Source organism: Ammospiza caudacuta, chromosome 1 (assembly GCF_027887145.1).
Source record: "Ammospiza caudacuta isolate bAmmCau1 chromosome 1, bAmmCau1.pri, whole genome shotgun sequence".
Taxonomy (NCBI): domain Eukaryota; kingdom Metazoa; phylum Chordata; class Aves; order Passeriformes; family Passerellidae; genus Ammospiza; species Ammospiza caudacuta.
In genome coordinates, this window is record NC_080593.1 from 138145676 (window position 1) to 138168000 (window position 22325).

At 43.4% G+C, this 22325-nt stretch overlaps 1 protein-coding gene across 1 annotated transcript in view; it reads left to right on the forward strand.

Annotated features, from left to right (window-relative positions):
* The window catches only part of SAMD12 (sterile alpha motif domain containing 12), a 175300-nt gene extending 155819 nt beyond the window's left edge, over positions 1 to 19481 (forward strand). Inside the window, exon 5 of the mRNA XM_058808719.1 lies at positions 10596 to 19481. Coding sequence (XP_058664702.1) covers positions 10596 to 10618 — 23 coding nt within the window. The 3' untranslated portion in view covers positions 10619 to 19481. The remainder of the gene's footprint in view (positions 1 to 10595) is intronic.
* Positions 19482 to 22325: the final 2844 nt, after the last annotated feature.

Sequence of the window (22325 nt, forward strand, 5' to 3'; positions counted from 1 at the left end):
GAAAGTCCTTTTCCTGATACGACATTTAACCCCAAATCCTTATCTTTAAGGTGTAGCAGTGCCTTTCTGTCTGACATCTAAAGGTCAGTTTCTACCTGGTAGTGAATTATTTTCTGCCACCAAGTACATTGGTCCCATCCTTGATTTACACTGGGCATGCTCTGCTGCAGCACCTGAGAGTGTGTCCCAGCCCTGGGAGCTGGATGCCAGCCTGGCCAGTGATGGTGGCACATGAGGGTGAGGATGGGCAGTGATCATCTTCCTGAGCCTGGGCTTCCTTGGGAAGGCAGGCAGGGCAATGTGGAGAATTCCAGCAGGTCCTGCAAACTGTCCCACAGGACATGGTTGACACCACTTTGTTTGGCCAAGGTACAGATTACACAGCATTTTGCTTGGGATGGCAGCAGCCACACACAGCATCATCTCCACAGCATATGGTGTGGTCTGTCACCATTTGTATCCATTTCTGTGCAATCGTCTTTTCAGGACCATGTGCGGGATTCAAAAAGAGACAGAAGAATATGCAGGTGCTTTGGATAGCCTCCAAATTAAAATGATAGGAAATGGGCAAATTAGAGTAAAGCACAACTTGCAGCCAGTCAAATAATCCCTGTGCTGAACAGGAACTCCCCAAAACCCTGAAAGACTGCATAGCTCATGCACTCTGAACACTGGCCTGCTTTGTTTTATACAGTCAGTCAGGTTTCCATGACTGACTTCTCTGCTTGGCTCTGTGGTCAGTACAGCCCACATAATTTCAGTACTTAGACTTCATGCATGACTTGAGAACTTCTTTGATGCAAACTGCCCATCCTTTGTTTATCAAGCCCTTCTGCCAAGGCAGCATTATTAGTATTTAGGATCTCCTTTGGAATATGTCCAGATATAGTCTTAATAATCACCTAGGGGACTCTTCAACTGTGGTAACTCATTTTGATCACTGTAGTTCACTTTCCAGCTGTTCAGACAGAGACATGAAGCCCAATGTGCAGAGGGAGAGCCCTCTCTGTTGCCTTGACACAGCATCAGTCATGGGGTAGAAGAGGATCCCTGCCTTGGATAGAACCTGCCCTCATTGCAGCTCTCCCTGAGCTTGGTCCTGCAGCTGGGAGAAGGAGACCAGGTGCCTTCTATTTGATTTTATTTTTAAAACAGTAGTGGCATATGCAACATGCTAATTGTTGTGCAGACCTTTCTGGGGATGCCTAGCAAGACTTGGTCACAATTGCTGGGATTCATAAAATTATGAATCGTCCCTGGCTGGACGATTTATTTCAAGACTAGAGCTTTGCACCTTGGCTAAGGCAACTTTGCAAGATAGGTCTTTGTGTATTGGGTGTTCTGGCATTGATATTGATAATAATACCCTGTATACTTCAGTGTGTGTGGCGAATGATGAACAAAATGGTCCGAGAAGTTTTTGTCATACAAGAGAGAGAATTAGGAAGTAGAAGCACAGAGAGTGTTCGAAATCTCACAGAGGTAGTAGACGAAGGTGTAGACATAGAAGAAAGTTTTGAATTAAGACCCTAGAATCGACCAGAGTTTTTTGAACGACTTGTAACTATTGTCAAGCGTGATTCATATCTCTTTCAAAGACTGAGCCTTCACAGCATTAAGTTGCTGTGCTGTAACATAGCAATGCTTAGGATCAGCGCGAATAGGCCTCCAGCAGATAGTAAGCAGAAATTTTATAGTAGAGCCATGAAACACAAGTAGTAAACGACAAGAAAATGAAAGTTTCTTTTTGAGTCAACAGAGAGGGGGAATTGCTGGGATTCATAAAATTAGAGGGTTTTGAGAAAGTGGTTAAAAAGGCAGGCCTCAGACAGCAGACTTGTGAACATTGCTAATACAGTGAAAAGTTTTCTCAGCAGTAGAGCAGACCTGAGAAGTAGCACAATAGACTTTTGTAATGTGTCTTCATAGGTTGCAACAAGGTTATTTAATGTATATCTTTAGAAGGTTAGCATGAATGAATCTCTGTGCTTTGTCTCTCATGAACGAGCCATTGTGTTAGAAAATAAGTCTCTATTGTGTTAACTACCATTACGTGTGTTTCATATGATTAGATAGAATTTTTGTCAATATGTGTTGCTCTATGTGTGATTGGCCGAAACCTAGGCTGAGATGGCTTTATGCTATGCTGTAATGCAACACCCCCTTGGCATTCCCTATGGATCAGAGAGCTGTTAACATAATCTGTCTCCATTGTCCTAACAATGTACTGAGACTGATGTGTTGAATAAACAGCTCATGACACTGGTTCAGATTTGCCCCGTCTGGTTTGTGAATGTATATAGCTGCCGTGACAACAATCAGATTGATGAGGCTAAAATAGCAGCTGCTTTTTTCCTGTACAACCCAGTGGTTGTGGAGGGCCATGATGGATTCTTAACATTGAACATTGAAGGTCCAGCAACTTCATTTTCAGATGACAATCAGTAAAGTACTCTTTTGAGATAAAATGAGGCTTTGGGCCAGATTAGGAGAGGCATCATTGGCATTCTGGAGTATGTATTCCAGAAGCTCCTCAAACCCCCTTTCTCAGAGCCCCACATGGCTCTGACAGCCTGAAGCACTTGTTGCTGGAGCCAGGAGCTGGGCAGACAGCACCAGTGCAGCCTTGTAACTCTCTTTGTACTGAACTAGGAGCTGTAAAATAAGGCCATGTCTTCTCACTGAGGTATTTTGAAATTCAGGCCCTCTTTGGTGACATGTTTAGACACTGTGTCCATGGGAATAGCAGTAATTATTTTCCAGATGGAGGTTGGACATTGTGCATTAAATGAGATGGTGGGGCACATGCTGAACTGCAAGAGTAAAGCAAGCACCAAATGGTACCAAAATGCTCTTTGTCTGCATTCTGTCTGTCTGGTGCTCAGAACAGTGCAAGGGTCCTGGTGAAAACAGTGATAACACAATGTGATAATACAGGTAAAGGGTATATATTGATTAATTCATGCAAAAAGCTAAACAAATTTATTTGTTCAGCTAACTAAGGAGTGGGGACTGGTTTTGTAGGTTTCATGAGGCATTTTTGTTTTATTGTGTGGTAAATGTGTGTGTGCATGTGTGCAGTCCTTTGGTGGTTTTTGTAGGTATAATTTCCCTTTTTGCTTGGGTAATCACAGAAAGAAAATTTTCATTTCAGGGAATCTCACAGTGAATATCTCCCTAAAGGTGGATAGTTGGTTCCACCTATTAATCCTGCATAAGCTCTGCATAACCACTGAGGGAGTTGTAGCTCCAGAAAGTTTCCAAACCCCTTTTGCTATAATACTTCAATTTTTCCAGTGAAATCTTTAGTTTCATCTGATTGTGTTTCTTAACTTAATGTATATTTCATTGAGAATCCTAAATCAAGTAATAGGACAATATAATGCACAGAACTGATAATGCACAGAATAATTCCCAAATGCTGCTGCATGCATCTGAGCAGGGTAGGCTTGAAAGTGTGCTGTAGAATCTGCAGAATAAATGCAAATTCAGGTTCCAGTTGGTGATCAGGGCAGCCACCAAACCTCTGGGGGCTGTGTGGTTAAGCAGCTTACATGCATGCTGAAGTACCACTAAAGGCTGTGTCTTCTTGGAGTTCACTGAGTCTGTGCAGCTCCTGGAGATTCATTTTAAAGCCCATTCTCTGGAGGTGAAAGCAGTAGATGTGCAAAGGCTCACAGTGCAGTGCAAATGGCTGCACAGAGCCACAGCCTGGGAGTGCCACTCATCTGGGACAGGGACAGCCTTGTCACTTCCTGCAGAGCACCCAGAACAACCTGGGGAGACCAAGAACTGATTACAGCCTGGCAGAGAGAGAGATGCATGATAAGGCATAAAGTCAGCAATCTCATATGCATTTTCAGTTTCAGACAGCACCAGATAAGACTATTGGACTCCTTAGGCATCACATTCCTTTAAATCTTTGCTTGCTACAATTTGAGTTTCTTGGACAGAATGCTTCAGGACAGCCAGTTCACTGAGCACAGTAATAGATAGGGAGGTTGCAGTAGGTCAGGTGACTTCTTTGAAAGAGCCCATAAGCATTAAGGAAGCAGTTGCATATAATTTTTCAAAATATTTTAACTGCTTGTTACTCAAGGATATCATCATAATCTGTTGAATGCAAGTGCTTTTCTCTTTTCTTTGAATGTTTGCAGCAGCAGGTGGGTGGTGGGGTGTATGAAGCATCTTGAGTTGAGATGAATGAACCACTTTGAAAGAAGAAAGAATCTCTCCTGGGATTTTTCCTGATTTTTGAACCAAACTTCTAAGCTTGGGAAATTTTCACAAGCTGGGCTGGTTAGGCACAGGCATAGAAAGGACATAATTTCTTGGGACAGAAATTTTTGAGACAGAGATTTTTGTCCTGAGATTTTCAGATTACACTGTAAAATCAAGTTCAGAAGATGTAAAAGTCTTTTAAGATATTTTTCAAAACAAGGCTAGAGTGTGAGCTTAAGCACTTTAGAGAGTTGTCCACCAAGAACTCTGATTTTTGAAGGAAAGGGCAAAGAACCAAAATTCCTGCATAAATCATCTGTACACAGAATCAATGTGTGTCCTCATTTTGTTTAACCTAGTAAAGTTGCTGAGAGATTTGCTTTGGTAAGGAAGCTGGGGTTGTGTGTGACTCATGAAGAGACTCTTGGCTAATCTGACTATTTGAGGGCTTTGAATAGCTTAGCAAAACACATTTTGGACAACTACATTTTCAACCCATTCTGTGTGAACCAACTGTGTTCCACAGAGCAGCTGCAATAACCTCTGACTAATTGTCTTTTCAGAAGGTTACCTGCTGAGAGCATCTGCCACGACACCCATTCTCCCAGAAATGTTTCATCTCAGAAGTGCCTGATGCAGGCTGGAGAGCCCAGCACCACAGGCAGGAAGGGAGTTATCTCTTGAGACACAACACAGAGGATGGGATTTGCCTGACCTTGTTGAATGTTCATCATCTGTTTTAAAACTCTGAGCATCCTGTCTAAACTGCTTTGGAAGGCTCCCTGAAGCCTTTCTTGAGCTGAGATGTGCTGTTGATCTGGACAGCACATCTGGGACTGAGCCAGGATCCCACACACCCTCGTACTCACCATGCAGGCTGTGCCAAGCTGTGCTCCAGCTGCCCCCTCCAAGCCCTTGTCTGGGCCTGGGACACTCAGGGAGCAGTGCAGCAATACATAAATAACACCAAGGAATTTATTGCTTGTTAATGCCATTCTCTTCCCCAGATCTCATGCAGGAATATTTATTCAGGAGCATATTTGTGGTGATGGTATCAACAGATATTAAAGCTCTATCCAGGAGGATTAAGAGTACCTGCTTATGGGAGCAAGTTGTCCAGAAGAAGAAAAAGAAACCTTGAATTTATCCTTGCAGAAATAGCAATTTATATGTCAGCAGCTGTTTGTTTTAAGGACTCTGCTCTTGGAGTCTTGTGATGATACATCAATGTCCCCGATCATTTCAACAAAAAATGTCTTGTTTCATGGTTGGGTTTTATAGTTAATGACAAACATGTCTTAACTGTCCCCTGAAAAGTAGGTGTGAAGGGAAGACAGCATTTGATTCAATGTATTTTTGGCTTTTACAGTTATTTTGCATGGACTCATTAAAGAGTATCAAATGCTTGGGATTAGGATTAGCATAGGATTACTATGTTGGATGCTCTAGGTGTTGTGCTCACAGACCCACTTTTTCTGTCAAAAGTGCTCCAAAATCAAAATCTTGGTTTCTTGCTTGGCAACCAAATTAAAAAATCAAAGCAAGAAGATACTTCCTTCCTTTCCTCCTGGGTGTTTTTCCACCATTTGACAATTGCACTTGACAACATTAAATTACCTTCAAGACTGTATCAACTACTAGATTTAGTAATGAGGGGAAAGTCAGGCAAGTCAGACCAAGACATGATTGGTTGAGAATCAAAACAAAATTGGCACTTTTATCAAAAAGCATCCACGTGTCTGTATTCTCTTGGCTGCTGGGTGTTGCATTCAGTCCCTAGTGTTTAGCAGAGGCTGCAGGGCTGTGGCACTGTCTGAGCCCTGAGGCCTGACCTGCAGCCTGTGCTGATGAGAGGAGGGGTCAGGGTGGATGGAGAGGGCTGGGGCCCTGCTTTGCCTCCCTCTGGCTGCTGGCTCCAGCTGGCTCCACACAGGCAATGGTTGGAGGCAACCTTGGATCTCTGGCACTGCTGACTCTGGTTATCAGCGGCCTGTTACCAAAGGAGGATGTGCAGCAGCAGCTGCCTTTACCTGCAGGTTACAAGAACCAGAAGTGCTGTTCTCCACCCAGAGCAGGAGTGGGATGGCTTTGTCATAGAGTCAAACCAAATGCAGGTACAACTTCATTGGTAAAGTACAGGGTAAAGTGGTTCCTGTCCCTGCCAAGGCTGCCCATGGCAGCCCTTCCCAGCCCCTGCCAGTTCTCCTTCCACCATGGTGGCTCACTGGGATCAGCAGCAGCTCCCCAAGAAGGAACTTTCCTTTTACATGAACTGCCATGAGCCTTAGAGAGACGCCTCCTTCTCTCACACCTCAGTGCTAATAATAATTCAGTGCACAGTAAAGAAAAGGATAAATCTATGAGTGGGCTGCCAGGCATTTTCTTCTATCAGTGTCCAGAACTCTTCAATGGTAGTGGTATCTGTTGGGGGCCCCAGAGCTGGACACACACAACATCTGGAGTGCTGTGTCCAGCTGTGGAGTCCCCAATACAAGCAGGACATGGACCTGTTGGAATGAGTTCAGATGAGTCCAGAATTACTCAGTTGATCATGGGGCTGAAACACCTTCCCATGAAGACAGGCTGAGCTGGGGCTGTTCAGCCTGGCAAGGAAGAGGCTCCAGGGAGAGCTTATAGCACCTTCCCCTTACCTTAAAGGGGGCTACAGTGAGCCTAGAGAGAGAATTTCCACAATGGTGTGACAGGACAAGGAGCCTTACCCTGAAAGGTTTAGATAAGGTTTAGGAAGGTGTTCTGTACTGTGAGGGGGGTGAGGCCCTGGCAGGGTTGCCCAGAAAAGCTGGGGATGCCCCATCTGGGGCAGGGTCCAAGACCAGGCTGGAGGGGGCTCTGATCCAGTGGAAGGCTCCCTGCCCATGGCAGGGGGGTTGAAGCTAGGTGGTCTTCAAGGTCCCTCCCATCCCCAATAACTGGACAGTTTCATGAACTCTAGTTAATAGCAAGATGAAGCAAGTCTGCAGTAATATACAGCATATTAAAATGTCTCAAGTGACATGAGACACATGAAGTGAATTACCTATGTCCTTTCTAACACAGAAAAAATACTTGTAAATGAAGCCAAATGCAGTTTTTCACAGACTCCAATGAATAGATGGTAGAAAGATGTTTGGAAATAGACATTTTTCATTATAATCCTGTGTTTGAAATGTGCTGACTTTAGAAATTTAGTATAAAATTAGTTCCAGGAGAGTAAACCTAGCAAAGATAATGGATGCTTGTTTTCTTTATCAGAATCCCTCAATTATGGAAATGTGGCAAATAGGTAATACCTCTAGGTTGAGTTGAATTAACATGTGTTCAAAATGAATCTAAAATGTGTCCCTTTCTCAGACAAAAATCACACAGCACAGATACTCAAAAACTGAAATACATCTCTGGCTTTGAAATGATAGTTGTTTTTCTGCATCAGCTTCTTGAAAATGTCATGTGAGATTAGATCTGTTCACTGTTGCGTTGGTAAGCATATACACCCCCTGCAAAGGGCTGTCTTTGTTTACTGTCTCAGGCTGGGTTTTCAAAGGCAACTGCTCATTTGTGATACCTTTTATAAAGATCTTTACTTTCAGTAAACACTGGATATGAACTGTTACAAAAACAGGGTCCTTAGAGGAGCCTCCAGCTGGGCACGAAAAATGATGCAGGTAATGAGGAAGAATAAATGCTTCTAAAACCCTGTCCTCAAAAGACAAAGTGAGAAGAAACAGGCTAGATGACCACTAAAGCCTGAGTTTGCTTGCTCTAATTGCAGAGCTTGACAGAGCTACTACTGTCTGCTTGCTCAGTGTTGGCAGCTGTGTCCAGACCCTCTGATGGCTCAGAGTGCTTTGCTCCCTCTGTGGGGTGGATGGAGCTCAGGTTGGCATCAGTTGCATTTCTCCTCATTCATGGGTTTCTGTCTGAAGGGCCAGCTGGCTCATTTCAAACTGAAGTACAAGGACAAGCTAATGACTGAGACAATGAGGATGATTGGGGAATTTCAGCATGAGTGCAGTCCTGAGGCCTGACCTGATGTAATTAGCTAGTTTGCCCATTTTATTTTAGTCCTCCAACTCTGTGGCTAAGCAAGGTATTTTCCATTGCTTGGGAGAGCTTTTGAAATTTTCCTTTCTTTGCAGCAGATGAGCTCAAAGAAAGAGAGATGGGTCTTTGTGAGACAGGCTTATCTCCACTGATGCTACACAGATGGGAGACACCCTCTAATTCACCTGAAATCAAATACTTTTGAGATTAAGTACCTGTTTGCTCTCTCCAATTTTAAAACCTCCCCATAGATTTGCCCTTTGTCTTCAAAATTGCTTATGTCACCATTGCTTTCTTTTCTCTCTTGGGGGATGCAGTCAGTTGTATCTGTATCTGTCTACACCAGCTGAAGGCTCAGAACCTTCCTGTATGTTCTTCCATGGTGTGAAACCAGTTGCTGGGTCTGAAATGTGCACCTTTCTCAGGCCACTGCTGATGTGGGCATCTCATGTAGTAGATGACAGTAGGTGGTGTTGGGAACATTGCCCTAGAGAACCTGGAGGATAACAGCAAAGCAGCTATAAAAACAGAAATCAGAGTAGCACTGTAATCAGGTAAATGTGCCCACATAAGGAGGGAAATAATTAAGGAAGCTGGTTTTTACTGTTCCTCTATTTCATAGGGCATGTTTACACTCAGGGGTCAAGTGCTCATGGCAGGGAGTGGGTGGATTTTTTTAAGTCTTGTGCAATGCCTACTGATTTATCATCCCATCCTTTCTCTGCTCAATCAGACCTTCATGTCCATTGCTACAGGAGCTTGGGGTTGGTAGAGGCAAATATGGGCAAAGTGACAGCTTGGCAGAGCCAGTCAGCCCACAGCCCACAGAGAGGAGCCTACCAGGAATGATTTTGAAGGAGTGAGAAGCAGGAATCCACTGCCAGCTGAGTTTCAGCTGATGTGAATGCTGCCTTGGCAGCATCAGTATCCTGTTAGCTTCACAGTTGGGAGCCTGGTCCCAAAACCCCAACAGTGCAGCTCATCCCACACCTACAGATACATGCTTTCATGAACTAAGCAGGATGTCACCTGGAAAGGGTGCAAAGCCCATCCTGATGAGTCCCATCCCAGCACTGCCGTGGTCAGAGATCTGGTCCATAAAACAGGTGATGAGTGAGGGCTGGGTGATGGACACAGCTGCATCCCAAAACATTTTAGTGGTGGCCTTGGCAGTGCTGGGTTAACACTTTTACTCAATGATCAAAAAGGCCTTTTCCTACCTAAACGATTCTGTGATTCCATGAAATAATATGGTGAACTTGTCTCTGCATGGCTTCTCAGCCCCAGAAGCTTGAGCCTGTGATGAGTTTACAGGCATTTATGTGCTGCACCCTGAATTAACAACTGACTGTTGCACTCATCTCCTGTTCAGAAAGGCAGAACAAGGAGCACAAATCTCCTTCAGAAAATGTACAAGCTTAAAAATATTTGGGTTGGAAGAGGCTTCAGGAGATGGTTCCAGTAAACTCTGCTCGAAGTAGGGCCACATCAGGTTGTGTGGGGACTCATCTGGTTGAGCTGCAGATTTCTGTGTAGGTGGAGGTCCCACAGCCTGGTCAGGAACTTGGTCCAAAAGGTAACCACCTCACTTGGAAGAGTTTTTTCCTTGCATCTAACTGGAATATCTCTTATTGCTTCTGGTGTGCGTTGCCTCTTGTCCTTTTGCTGTGCTTCTTAAGACAAGTTTGGGTGAAGGGGAAGTTACAAGTGACCTCCACTGTGGTGTGATGGCTGCACACCTCTGCAAGGGCTTTCAGAGCAGCCCCCAGCTCTGAGTGTGCTATACTGCTTAGCAGGGGAAAGAGAAACTCTGAAACCTCCTCATTATCTTATGGGGTCTGAAGGGGGGAAGGATAGGGGTGAGCTGTTTTCACACCTATGCACCAATGGCCAGTTCTCACCATCTTAGCCAGCAGAAAGGGTGTGGGAACAGCAAATACTACTTGGGTGTTTGGCAGAGCCTTTCCAGCTTTTGGCCATCAAGCCTTCAGTAGTTAATGGAAATCCAACCAAACAGAAGAGCCCTGCTCTCTGGGACTCAGACTACAGGAAGAATAAGCTGTGCTTTCACATGAGGCAATAAAATTCAAGTAGGATTTGTTAAATCATGCAAATGATTTCTGGTCTGCACTTTATCTAAGGAATGGATTAAGAGTTTTTTGATTGGTGAGTAAAGTTGATTTTAAAAAGTTCTAGGGTCACAATATGTATTCTACAAGTACATTTACTAAGCTCAAACCTGACTTTTTTCATTTTAGTTGAAATCATTATAATTTCTTTGCTCTGTTCTATACTCACAGTCTGGTTTTGGATTTCTGTTTTGTTTCTCACAGCCCCAGCAGAGAGCTCTCCATAAACATTTCCAGCCTCTAAAGCTGCTGTCCTGCCACTTGATATGAAAGTGAACTTTCCTTCATGAAAAAACCACAATAAATGGCGCTGCCAGAAGATGACCATGGAGGATTGAAGAAAAACTTGAAGTAAAATCAGCCTACTCAGCTGATACATTCTGGGGAGACCTGGTTTGCTGTGGAGTAAATATGTGGTGCAAAATATCCAAAATATCTAATTTGTTGAAAATGGTCATTGACAGACCTTTAGCTGGAAAATTTCTTCCAGTCTTCATCACTGTGCATAACTTTTGAGTTCCCTTTAGGGGACTGTCTATGCCCTTCACTAGAAGTCCTGTTTTAGCATGGCAACTACTGGATTCTTTTATTATGTATGCAGATGGCATGATGTTTTAGGAAAAACTTACAACAATTCTCCAATCTCAGTGGATATGTTCACAATATTACACCCTGATAGGAATGTAAACGTCTTGTATGTGTTAGTTTTGCAGTCTAATGGTATTCTGTTAAACAATATCAGCACTTCATATGTGCTTTTCTCACAGAACTAGCACAGTCCATATATATATAATGGTCCTTTTTTAAAATACTGAGGATATGTTTCAGTGTTTGTGCTGAGACTGCATCCAAACTAAGCCCAGTACTAGCATCCCTTCACTGGTTCACAGTAGGTTGTGTAGATAGATTTGCACGTGGCAGAGATGTGACTTCTTTTATCAAGACTGAGAGAAAAGCTGTCACAGAGGTAGCCAAAACCAGGGTAGTTTGAAGGAGCTGTAGGATACTGTGTCTGCTCTCCCTCTCACCCACCAAATGTCAAAGGGTCCTGTTGTTGGTGTGCCAGTGTGTTTTCTAACTCAGCAAGGGAGAGGCAAGGGAGAGCCTTTCTCAGACATGTATGTGACCCTGGGTTTGGTCTGCAATAAAACCAGAATAAACTGGAAGAATTCAGGTTCTTTATGCTGGCCACCACTTATGTTTTGGGCAGGGCTGGGAAATTGTAGTCCAAACCAAACTCTCTAAAAAGGTAAAGTGTAAGACTATACTTCTAGGGAGCAAGACACTCCCTTTGGAGAGGGCAGATTTCTTCATTAACTTTTTCCACTTTCTACTCAAAACAGTATTTTGGTAGGAACTGGGAATAAGCAAATGGCTCCAATAAGCCTTTCAATATACTGTAGCAGGCTCATGACTGTTGCATTCAATCTGAACGTTGTTTTTTGTTCAGTCTCTGAATGGCTGACCTCATCACTGGTTGTATCACAGCTGGCTGTGGTGCTGTTTCTTCCATGGGGACTCAGTGGAATTTTTGTCTGTCCCTTACATCAGGACCTTCTCAGCACACTCTTTATAATGAACTGATGTCACCAACATTCTGAGGGGGCTTACCTCTTTGTTCCTTCTTCCTTTAAAATCAAAGGTAGCTTTTTTGTGTACTTAAAGACTGTCACTCTCTCCAGCCTGATAGAGTAGAGTTGCTGTTAGCGTTAATTCCAAACTGTGCATGAGACAATGCTGTGTGAAGGTGCAGTGATGGAGAGAATGTGCAGTTAGAGAAAGTCACAGGCACCTTTCTGGAGGAAGCTCCTGTGTTATAATTCTTAAAAATTGTTGTGCAGTTCATTGCTAGAGAATGGAAGGTCAACCACTGAGGGTGTACAACAAACAGATAATTATCTTCAGGGTTTAATTTTTTTTAAGATGGTTATGGGCTTAGGTTTCAGCTCTCCACCCATCTCAGATTCAGCATAGTGGATACTTCTATAGCACTCAGTGCAAAAGCAAAATATTTTTACTGGTGACAAAGATTTTCAAAAGTTGCTAGTGATTTTTAATGGTTTGGGTCTTTCCATGGATTCTCAAATGGAGCTCCCGAGAATTACAGAGTAGTAATCTTCTACATTCTCTTTCTGAAAATCCTGGTCCCTAATTTCAAATTAATTGCTGTAAAAATTCTCCTTAAAACATAAGGATCTTTGCCAATTGCAACATTTGCACTTTTTAGAGCTTTTCATAGGGTTGCAGGTTGGAATCTGATACCAATAGAGCTGGCCATGTGCATGGCACAGGTCCACTGTAAGCTTCAGCAAATTTTACAGCTCTTTCTGCTACAGGTTTTAAAAATGCACTCTGACAACTGACATCAATTTCATGTTGGTAAAGCAGTTAAAAACAAAATACTTTGATTGATATGTTAAATTAAAAAGAGAATGCTATACTTCTACAGTAGTTCTCTTATTTTACTACCCAGTGAAAAAAATCCAGAATAATTTGAATGATAAAAGAAGAGTTTATCAGAGAGTGTTATCTTTAAAGGGTGTGTGAGAAGAAGTTGGGTTAGGCAGAGAGCCACTAGAAGCTTTTTTTGTATCAATGTTAGTTTTGAACATCTTCCAGTATATGGGCATGAATTTAGATGTGTGCACTTATCCTGTTAAAACAGTTTGTTTTAAAAGCTTCCCAGGATTTTAGCTATGGTGACCTAGAAAAGCAGTGTTATAGGCCCTGAGAAATGTGAAAATCAAGTCCAGACCCTTGAGTAGCCAGACTCTGAGAGATGTCTGCTGTAGGTGCCTATTGGACAAACCTCCCCTGGAGCTGGTTTGGTCTCCATCCTGCAGCCAGCCTATGCATGTGGATAACTGCAAGCATAGCCCCCCGAGCCCCATGACACTTCTCACGTGTGTGACTGTCTGCAGAGCCATAAGGAAATAACTGTACTTTTTGGCTTGTATTTAACTATTCATTGTGTTCGGATTTTTTTAATCACTGTTATTCTCCCAAAGTAGGCCATGCTTCCTCAGGGATATTTATGAAATTGTTCTACATCTCCTGAACAACTATCTGGATCCCAGCATATTCTTCTGAAAACTTTTTAATATAAATAAACATGTGGGAGAGGTTTTTGTTCTTATGAATGGGGGCAGGTACTGTGTTCTCGGAAAGGCTGTTGAGTGCAGACAATCAAGTCTATTGCATTTTTTATGCTGAACACCTTATTAATACCAGACATATCCGCTTTTGCCTGGGTCGCAGGAACAGTTCAGGGGAAAGAATGCTTTATCTCCAGTCAATAAATCATTTATGTCGAGAGTGCCAAAGACCAAGTCAACATGAAAGGGAGCAAATAAGTTATTCTGGCAAAGGAAGTGAATTTAAATATGCTCAGAGCCATTAGTTCTCTGCAAAAGAGGGGAAGACTAATGCTGTTTTCATAAAGCAGCCATTATCAGCCAGTGCAGATAGATAAATTCATCAAGGCCGTGCTGCTGTTACAGTGATCACCAGTTATTATCTCTGAGACAAGGCAGGGTTGTGACCAGGACCCTGTTCCTGTGCAGACCTGCAGCCCTCCTCCCAGCCTGGAGCCTGCCCTGCTGCCACACTCCCCTGGCTTCCCTGTGCCAGGTTCAGCATCAGATCCCTCCAGGAATCCCTGGCAGAGCTCAGCCATCCCGAGTGCTCCGCTCCGTGACATGGCCTCCACCAGAAACCTGAGGAGTTGCTCACCCCAGAGAGCACACTGCAGCTGGGATCATCCTTTGCACTGTTTTGTTCCTTGTTTCTTTTTCAGCTGGGTGGCTTTCTGTGCCTGAGCACCTGCCATTTACTCTGTTAAGGGAAAGGCAGCCTTCCAGGAGGGGAGTTTGGAAAAGCTCCATGAGCTCTTTGGTTTTGCTGGTCCAGATGCATGGCAGTGCTGAACCAGTGAGTCCACCCCTCCCCGGCTCTTCCTTAGGGTAAGTGTTGTCACTCAACTGCAGCTGCAATGTCATTGAGGAAATGAAACCACTAAAAATTACAAAATTCTGGGTTTGCCCTGAATTTTCAGAAGACCCCATGGCAGACCCTGGCAGACCTCCATTGGCACTACTCCATCACAGGCTCCAGAGATGTGTTGATTAGTGCCAGCCAAGGAACCAGCATCGAGGTGGCATTTTTTTGTGATCACTAAAATGAACCTCCCTGCACCTGCCACAAAGCCAAAAGATCTGCATTATTCAAAATAAAGCAAAGCAAAACCCTGCATCTTTCACATTGGTCCCCTTAAGAGTTACCATCTCTGCCATCAGAGTCTCCTTGAACAGCTCTGCTGCAGGACTGCAATTAACCCTGGTACATATAGGCTGTCAATAAGATTGTAATTTAAAAAGAGAAGGTCCTTTGGTATAATTAAAATTGATGGGTGAGGGGAAAATATGACCAACATTACCTGCAACCTCTTATAGTAAAATTCAGGAAAGTAATCTGGAGGGCAAAAAACCCACCAACATAATGTATGGGTGATTAGGCAGGCTCATAAGGATAAATCAGCAAATAAGGAAAGTAGATGCTTAATGAAGGAAGCCAAAAATGTATGGGAAGTCAGTGGCAAATAGGTTAGGGCTGGTTACACCAAAGACTTTACATATATCCTAATAAATACTGCCATAGCAAAGCTAAGTGTGATGTTAGACAGGCCCAGCACAGAGATTGCTCACACTACATTGGAAACCCAACAAACAGTCTTGTTTTGTATTTGAAAGCAGTGGAAGGAGAGAGTCAGATTACACATTCAAATGTAATTGCTCCTGCTCCATCAGTAGTTACAGGTAATATTAAGCAGTAACTATCCAAACATAATTTTAAATTTGTAGAACCATTACCTGAATCCAAAAGTGAAGGAAAAATTTGCCTAGGACTCCTCAGAACCAGAAAGCATAAAGGAAGCTTCAAATGACACCAGACCCACAATAATGCAGAAGAATGAGTGGTTTGATACAGAAAACTATAGACTCATTAGCTTCCTATCAGTCTTAGGCAAAATCATGGAAAAGTTGATATGGTGTAATCATTAGAGTAATTGATAAAATTGTTCATATTATTTTTATAGAACTGTATTATGCCAAATAAACTTGCTATTATTTTTGTGGTATCAAAGGATTGTTGAGAAAAGAGGCTCTGCTGGCATACTATACTTAGCCTCCTATAGAGCATTTGATTCTGATAAAGAACAAAATAGCACAATGCAAAATCAATATCACCCATATTTAATGGATTAAAAATGGATTACAGGCTGATCACAAAAAATAGCTGTAAATATGAATTATCCTCACTGAGACTATTTCTGATGAGCTCCTCCCAAGGTTCGCTCTATTTTCAATATACCCCCCAGGGAAAGAGAAAATTACTGTTGGCAACAGCCAGAGATGACAAAAACAGGGGCACAATAAATAATGATTTGAGCAGGTCAGTACTGGAGAATAACCTGGAGGACAGAAAAGTTAAAAACCCAGGAGAGATGGCAGCAAGTCCAACTTAGTAGCATGGGGAGTATGCAATAACACAGTGGCTGTGAAGGTGTCATAAATTATCTGTTCAGCATCAGCCCCAGAGATGCCTTTGCCAGCTGGGATGTAGGACCTGGCAATAGTGATGCCATTCCAGTCTTTCAAGAAAGGTATCAACAACCTGGGAAGATTATTTTCAATAGTTCCCAGTGTCATTCAAGGGCAGGAAAACAGGTCTTATTATAGTGTCAAACTAATGAAGCTCAAGCTATTAATTTATCTCAGAAGCAATTTGAAGCGGTGACTTGATCTCTGTCTGCAATCACAATCTTCTGCCTGGGCAGGGAAACGCTGTCTGAAGGCAGGTGGCTCTTGTGTTTGGAGGAAAAGGGAAAGATGTGCTCTGCTGGTTGGAAACTGATTTCAGGCTAGAAATTAAGTGCAAATACTCAACAGGGAGGATAATTACCAGTGGAGACAACTTACTCAGTTACCTGGTATGTTCTCCATCACATAAAGTCTTTAAATGTATGCACAGTATTTTTCTAAGTCAAAAAGCTCTACCTCAAACTGAAGCCCAGGCTTGGTGCAGCAATTACTGGGTGAAGTTATTAGGCATGTGTTATGCAAGGATTAGACTAGATCATCAGATGTAAACTTCTGAATTAAAAATATCCTGAAGTTTCCAATATTACAGGAAGGCAGGGCGATCTATATCCTCTTTTTTTCTCTCCCCCACAAAATGGTATTAATTTAAACAGCTTCTGTGGAAAGCTCTGCATTTGGTATGAGCATCACTAGGTCTGCTCAAGTTGTAAGGTTCTGCTGCACATATTTAAAGGATGAGAACTGGACAAGAAAGGACAACAAAACGCTTGGACATACCAAGAGTCTGCAGCTTTTCATTGATGGCAGCCTGGGACAAAATGCTGCATGCAAATGATGGGGCCATGTGGATGTGTAGTCAAAGCAAGGCACAACACCTGTGGGTTTGCCAGTTAAGGAGGCAGCATCTTGCTGGCAAGAAACAGATTTTCGTGCCTGCAACAAGTGGCAGAGAAGCTGCAGTGCTGATGGAGAGGGTGATTGTATCACTGTGCAGCTGGGCACAGCACACAGGTTCCTTGCTTCAAAGACAGCAAACTTCTGCTCTCATGAGGAGCCCCACTGGAGCTGGGTAATAAAGCCCTGCAAGTGAAATTACATCAGTGGGATTACCCAGAGACATGACAGCTGCTCCCAGCAGTGGGTTTTTGCCAGATTGGGTCCCATTACCATTGACTGGATTGAATGTTGTACTTCAGAAATAAGCAAAGGAGTACTTGCTGTCTGATTCAGATCTCACAAAACCACTGTTGATGTGCACAAGGCAAGTGTGAACCACTGGAGTCACCGTCCATGTGCTTCATCAACTGTGGGGAAAGCACAAACTGGATGTACAGTCCAAAGAGTAAACAGTTCACACAAACAAGGGAAACTATAAAAGCATTATTTACTGCAGATTGGTCCTGGACACCTTGGAGCTCTGGAGGAGAGTGTTCTGTGACAGGCATGGCTGGGGCCAGCTGGGATGGGGTGAAGCTGGACTGGCACATGACTCTGACATCTGCTTCTGCCATAAGAGTGGGACTGACAGCATTATCACAGCTCAGGCTCAGGCCAGGCTCAGTCTAAGAAGGAAATGAAAAGCTCCTTTCTGGTACTAATACCAAATATATCTAAATAGTTTCTCAGAAAATAAAAATCCTCTGTAGTTGTTACACCTCTAATCACATTCCTTCTATTAAGCATTTGCCTTGAATTTATCTATTTAATATCATGAGTCACCAAATTAAATAGCAAAACACAGGGATTTTTATAGCAGAGATTGGTATTGCAGCAAAACTGCATGTAAGCAATAAGAAGCTGTGCAGGGAAGGAAAAAAACCCTCAGATTGTGCCATCAGATGCTTAGGGGACTTGCTAAGTTGGTTGCGTTTTTTTCAATATTGAGAGGGCAGCTTTACATCTAGGCAGAAGTTTTCCTTACCGAGCTAGGCTTTGGTCTCAAGAGCAGATAGAGAAAGAAATATTTGGAGTACTTTTGTCACTTTGTCTGCTTCCCTTGTATATAAGAGGCTCCTTCTCTGCACTTCTGAGAAAGGTGGAGAGGAGATTAAGTGACAGTAGAAGAAGCACAGAGGAACAGGAGCTTCCAGCCTATGCAAAGCATCTCAGCATGAGACTCACATCTCATCCTTCTCCCCTGAATCCAGCCCCACTGACCAAGGGGAGGAATGGAGCCATGCTGGGCTACCCCCCAGGCAGAGAGCAGTGCTCTGTGTGTGCTGAGCAGCTCCTGCAGCCATGGCAGGAGACATTTCCTGGCAGGACTGAACAATTCCCTGGTGATGGGAATGACCAGCATTTCCCCAGAGGGGATGTGTCCTCTCAGGAGAGGACTCCTTTGCTTTGCACTAAGCTGCAGGGATGCTTGGCAAGGCTAAGATGAGTATTTTTAAATTTCTCACAGATATTGCAGAATCTGAAGGTGGCAGGGCAGTACCTTGGCACATGCTGGGCTTTGCTTTCATTTCTTGTAGGGGCTGCAGCTACCTGGACCTGCCTCGAAATTATTGTTTCTTTTTCACTGTCTGGGTAAGAGGGGAGAATGCCTGCCTGGCTCTGCACACCATAAACCAGCAAAGAGGGCTCTAAATTTGGGGTCCTCTGCTTTGGGGAGTTGAATTTAGGGTTATTTGAACATGACCTTGAGGATGTCAGGCAGCTGGAATTGCAGTTGCACCTGAGTTGTCTCCAAAGGCTGCTTCCCAAAAAGGAGCCCATGGACAGAATCAGATCCCAGGCTGTGCTGGTGCATCCACATCGGCCTCTGATGATGGACATGAGCTGCAGGGAGTGACAGGGAGGCTGGGATCAAGGTCCTGGGAGATCTGGTCTCCTAATGCAGGACATGGGATGCAGAAAGGCTGACTGTGAGCCCTTGGCCATGGTCGAAGCAGTCATTGAAGCCAGCAAGCCGTGTCTGGTCCTGCTGCCTTGGGACTCAGTTCTGGCTTAGATTCACTAAGGAAATACTCTAAGCCAATGATCTCCTTTTAATGTTAACTTGGTTGATAATCTAGGAAGATGCCAGCACTCTAATGCTTATAAAGTGACACACTGTTATTCCCAGTACATCTATGGCTGAACTTTTTAATGATGGAGCCAAATGAGGTGGCATGAGACAAAAGTGTGCCTTTTTGTTTGATGTACACTGCGTTTCCCCAGGCATCCAAGGTGTTCAGCTGCACAGCTGTGCTTTTTTCCCAAAACAAAACTTATCATGCAAACTAATTTTTAGTATACAAAGTGGCCATCACTTAATTCCAACTAACAGCTTTTATATTCAGTCTTTACTTCTGTTTTCAAAAATCAACAAAAATAAAGCCCGGGCGGGAGGGAGGAGTTCTTTTAAACAATAAAATTAAAACCAATATCAAGTTTTTGGTATCTTTGGGCATGATCTCTGGAAGCTTTGGGTATCTGCTTTATCATTTTGTATATTGGACAATTTTGTACTCTGCATTGTTTGACTTCATTTGTGCATGGCAATGTATTAAAACATGGAATTTTTATTATACAGTAAAAGTATTTTGTTTGATTTAAATAAGATCAAGCTTGATCCAGGTCATGAACTGTAGGGGAAAAACCCCAGAATTTTCTCTAGAAACAATTCTCACCTGGCAGTCCAAGCATTTTCATTCAGGTTGTTTCCAAGACCTGAAGGTGGGCAGAGCTTTTTGCCCACCCTCAGGTCTCCTTCCGCAGTGGCAGTCCCTGGCTCTGTGCAGTGAATTGCTGCACGGGTGCAGGGGTTGCCCAAATGCAGCGCAGCACAGCTGGACCTGAGCAAAGGGCTCTGCTCTGCTGGGCAGGGCTTGGCTGGGAATCCAGACCAGCTCTTCTGGTTTTGCTTTAGTGCAGTGCAACAGTGAGCAGACACTGCACACTGTGAGGAAGAATTCTCCTTTCACTGCCCTTATTTCTCAAGACTTGGGGGATGCCCTTGTCAGCAGTGAAGCATCCTCCAAGGGGACCAAAAGAAGCAGGTACTAGACTGTTTATGCTGTGAGGCATTTCACTTCCATCCCACCCACCCCATTTATTCTCAGTATTTATGGCATGCAAGCAATTTAAAAGTCAATGGATTAGGTAGCTTTCACAAAAATGCTGAAATGATGAAATTCCAGCATGATATTATGCTCTTCCATATATGTAGGTTTTTCTTTTCAGCCATAATTCTGAATATTCTCACATTTGTAAGGCAGAGACTGATGACATGTTTGGTCAAACACAAAACCCTGGATTAATACAAAATAGTAGAACAAAATTATATAGTGTAAGCTATAACTGACATAGACAAGATAATTTGTCATCTAAAAAAATCATAAATCATGTTTTTTATTTTAGCATCTCATGATGGGACTGCAATTTACTAAATTCTGTTTATGTCTTTAAAAAGCTTTTTACTCCATAAACCTTGTCAGTGAGAAGAAAGTGTTAGCAGGGAAAGCTCTGCTTTTGAACAGATCTGTGCACATTACTTCTTGGGCTGAGGGAAATAAAAACAAGAAAGAGAAAGTTGCTATGTCACATACCCTTTGCACCATCAGAGTCTCCCTAGGGGTTACAGTGGTGCCATATTATTACAACTCTGTGTGCTGCACGCTAGGATTTTTTCCATTATAAACAATATGCCACCTAAACCAGATCTGCTTTATAATGAAACAGCAGCTGTCGTGATCATGAAATATTTCTCCCTGGTGACACAGAAAATATTAGCTGAAGCTGTGGGCAAGGCGTTTCCATTTGTGCCCGTACGGGTTTGGCGTTACAAATCCTGGGGATGGGGTTGCAGTTTCTTTATGCACAGTTTGTCAGAAGCCATCAATGGAGCCACCAATTGTACAGTTCATTCTTCCTGGTCATTTCCTTCCAGTGGCAATCAGTTCTTGATGAAACTTGCATGACCTTGTGTTATACCCATGTACATCCTATGGATCCATCAAAGTTTACCATCAAACCCCTGAACACCTATCAGGGGTTACAGGTCCAAGCTGTGCTGCTTGGAATTATGCCTTAAGTTTTAGCTTAGGACCCATTTAGTTCAATGCCCTGTCCCTGTCCAAAAAATGTATTCTTGAACTAACATTGTGTTAGCTTAGCAGCTCTGTTCTCATTTGAGCAAAGCCTTCTGATGTGAGCACATATCCTGAGTCCATAGTGAAGTCCAGAGAATGAAGTCCAACCCTAGAAACACACAGGATATTCCCAGTCCCATTGCTGACCTGTTGCTTGTGAAAGGACAGAAGGACACGTTCCCTTCCATCATCTCTTCGTGTCCCATCTCCTTACTGTAAAACTGGAACTGCATTTACCTGTCCCTGCTAAACCTTGGAAGTCACCAGAGGAGCTGCAAGTCTTCCAAGAAGACTGTGTTACCAGTTGGATTGTTTTGAACAGGCTGGGCGCTGTGATACAAAAGAGACAATATTGCCCTTATCTGAGAGACAAGAAGATGCCATCCACAGCTCCTGCTTCTCCCATGCTGCCTCTCCCTGCCCCCAGGTGCTGAACTGTGTGTGCAGTGACACTGCCACGGGTGAGGTGTCACATTGTCCTGCTCTTGGCTGTCTGAGGTCTGCTCCTCTTTTATGCACTCCTCATTCATGTCACTGCCTTGTCACTGCCTTCTTGCTTTTCTGCACTTGATGTGATTTCTTGCCTTCTACTGTTATTAGCATCACATGGGAAATACTGAATTATTGCATGTGAGAAACACACCGTCAAAAAGGAGAGTATTCCTTTTAAAGAATGGCACCAAGGCCTTGGCCTTGGGAGGAGATAAAGCAGAGAACAAATTGCTACAGGGTTTTTTTAGGGAGACACGGGGATTAACCTCATCTCCATGTCAGTGATGGAACAACAGACTAAAATAGCACACTGGACACTTTCTAGGAACAAAAACAACAACAGCAACAAAAAAAAATCCTTTTTAGGAACAGGGATGCTGAAGCAGCTGCTTAAAAGGGATGGAGAATAGCTTTGAAAAGCATCCCTCAGCAATCCTGACCCTGTGGTATGACAGGACCAAGTTGTCTACCAAGATCTCTTTCTCAGCTCAATTTTCCTGCAGGTAAGACTTGAATGGGAAGCAAAGAGTTACCTCTGTTAATTATCATTACTTTACATTTCAAATGGAACTGCTACTGCATTTTCTACCTCTTCCAGGTAAAAACCTGCTACCATGTAGCTATGACTAATTCCAGCCTCATTTAAGTCAATACCTCTGGCTGTCAGCTGAGAAACTGGGACACGTCCCCTGCAGTGGCCAGTTCAGATGCAGAGCCAGAGCCTGGGGTGACAGCAGGGACCAGGCCCACCTTCCCATCCAAGCCAC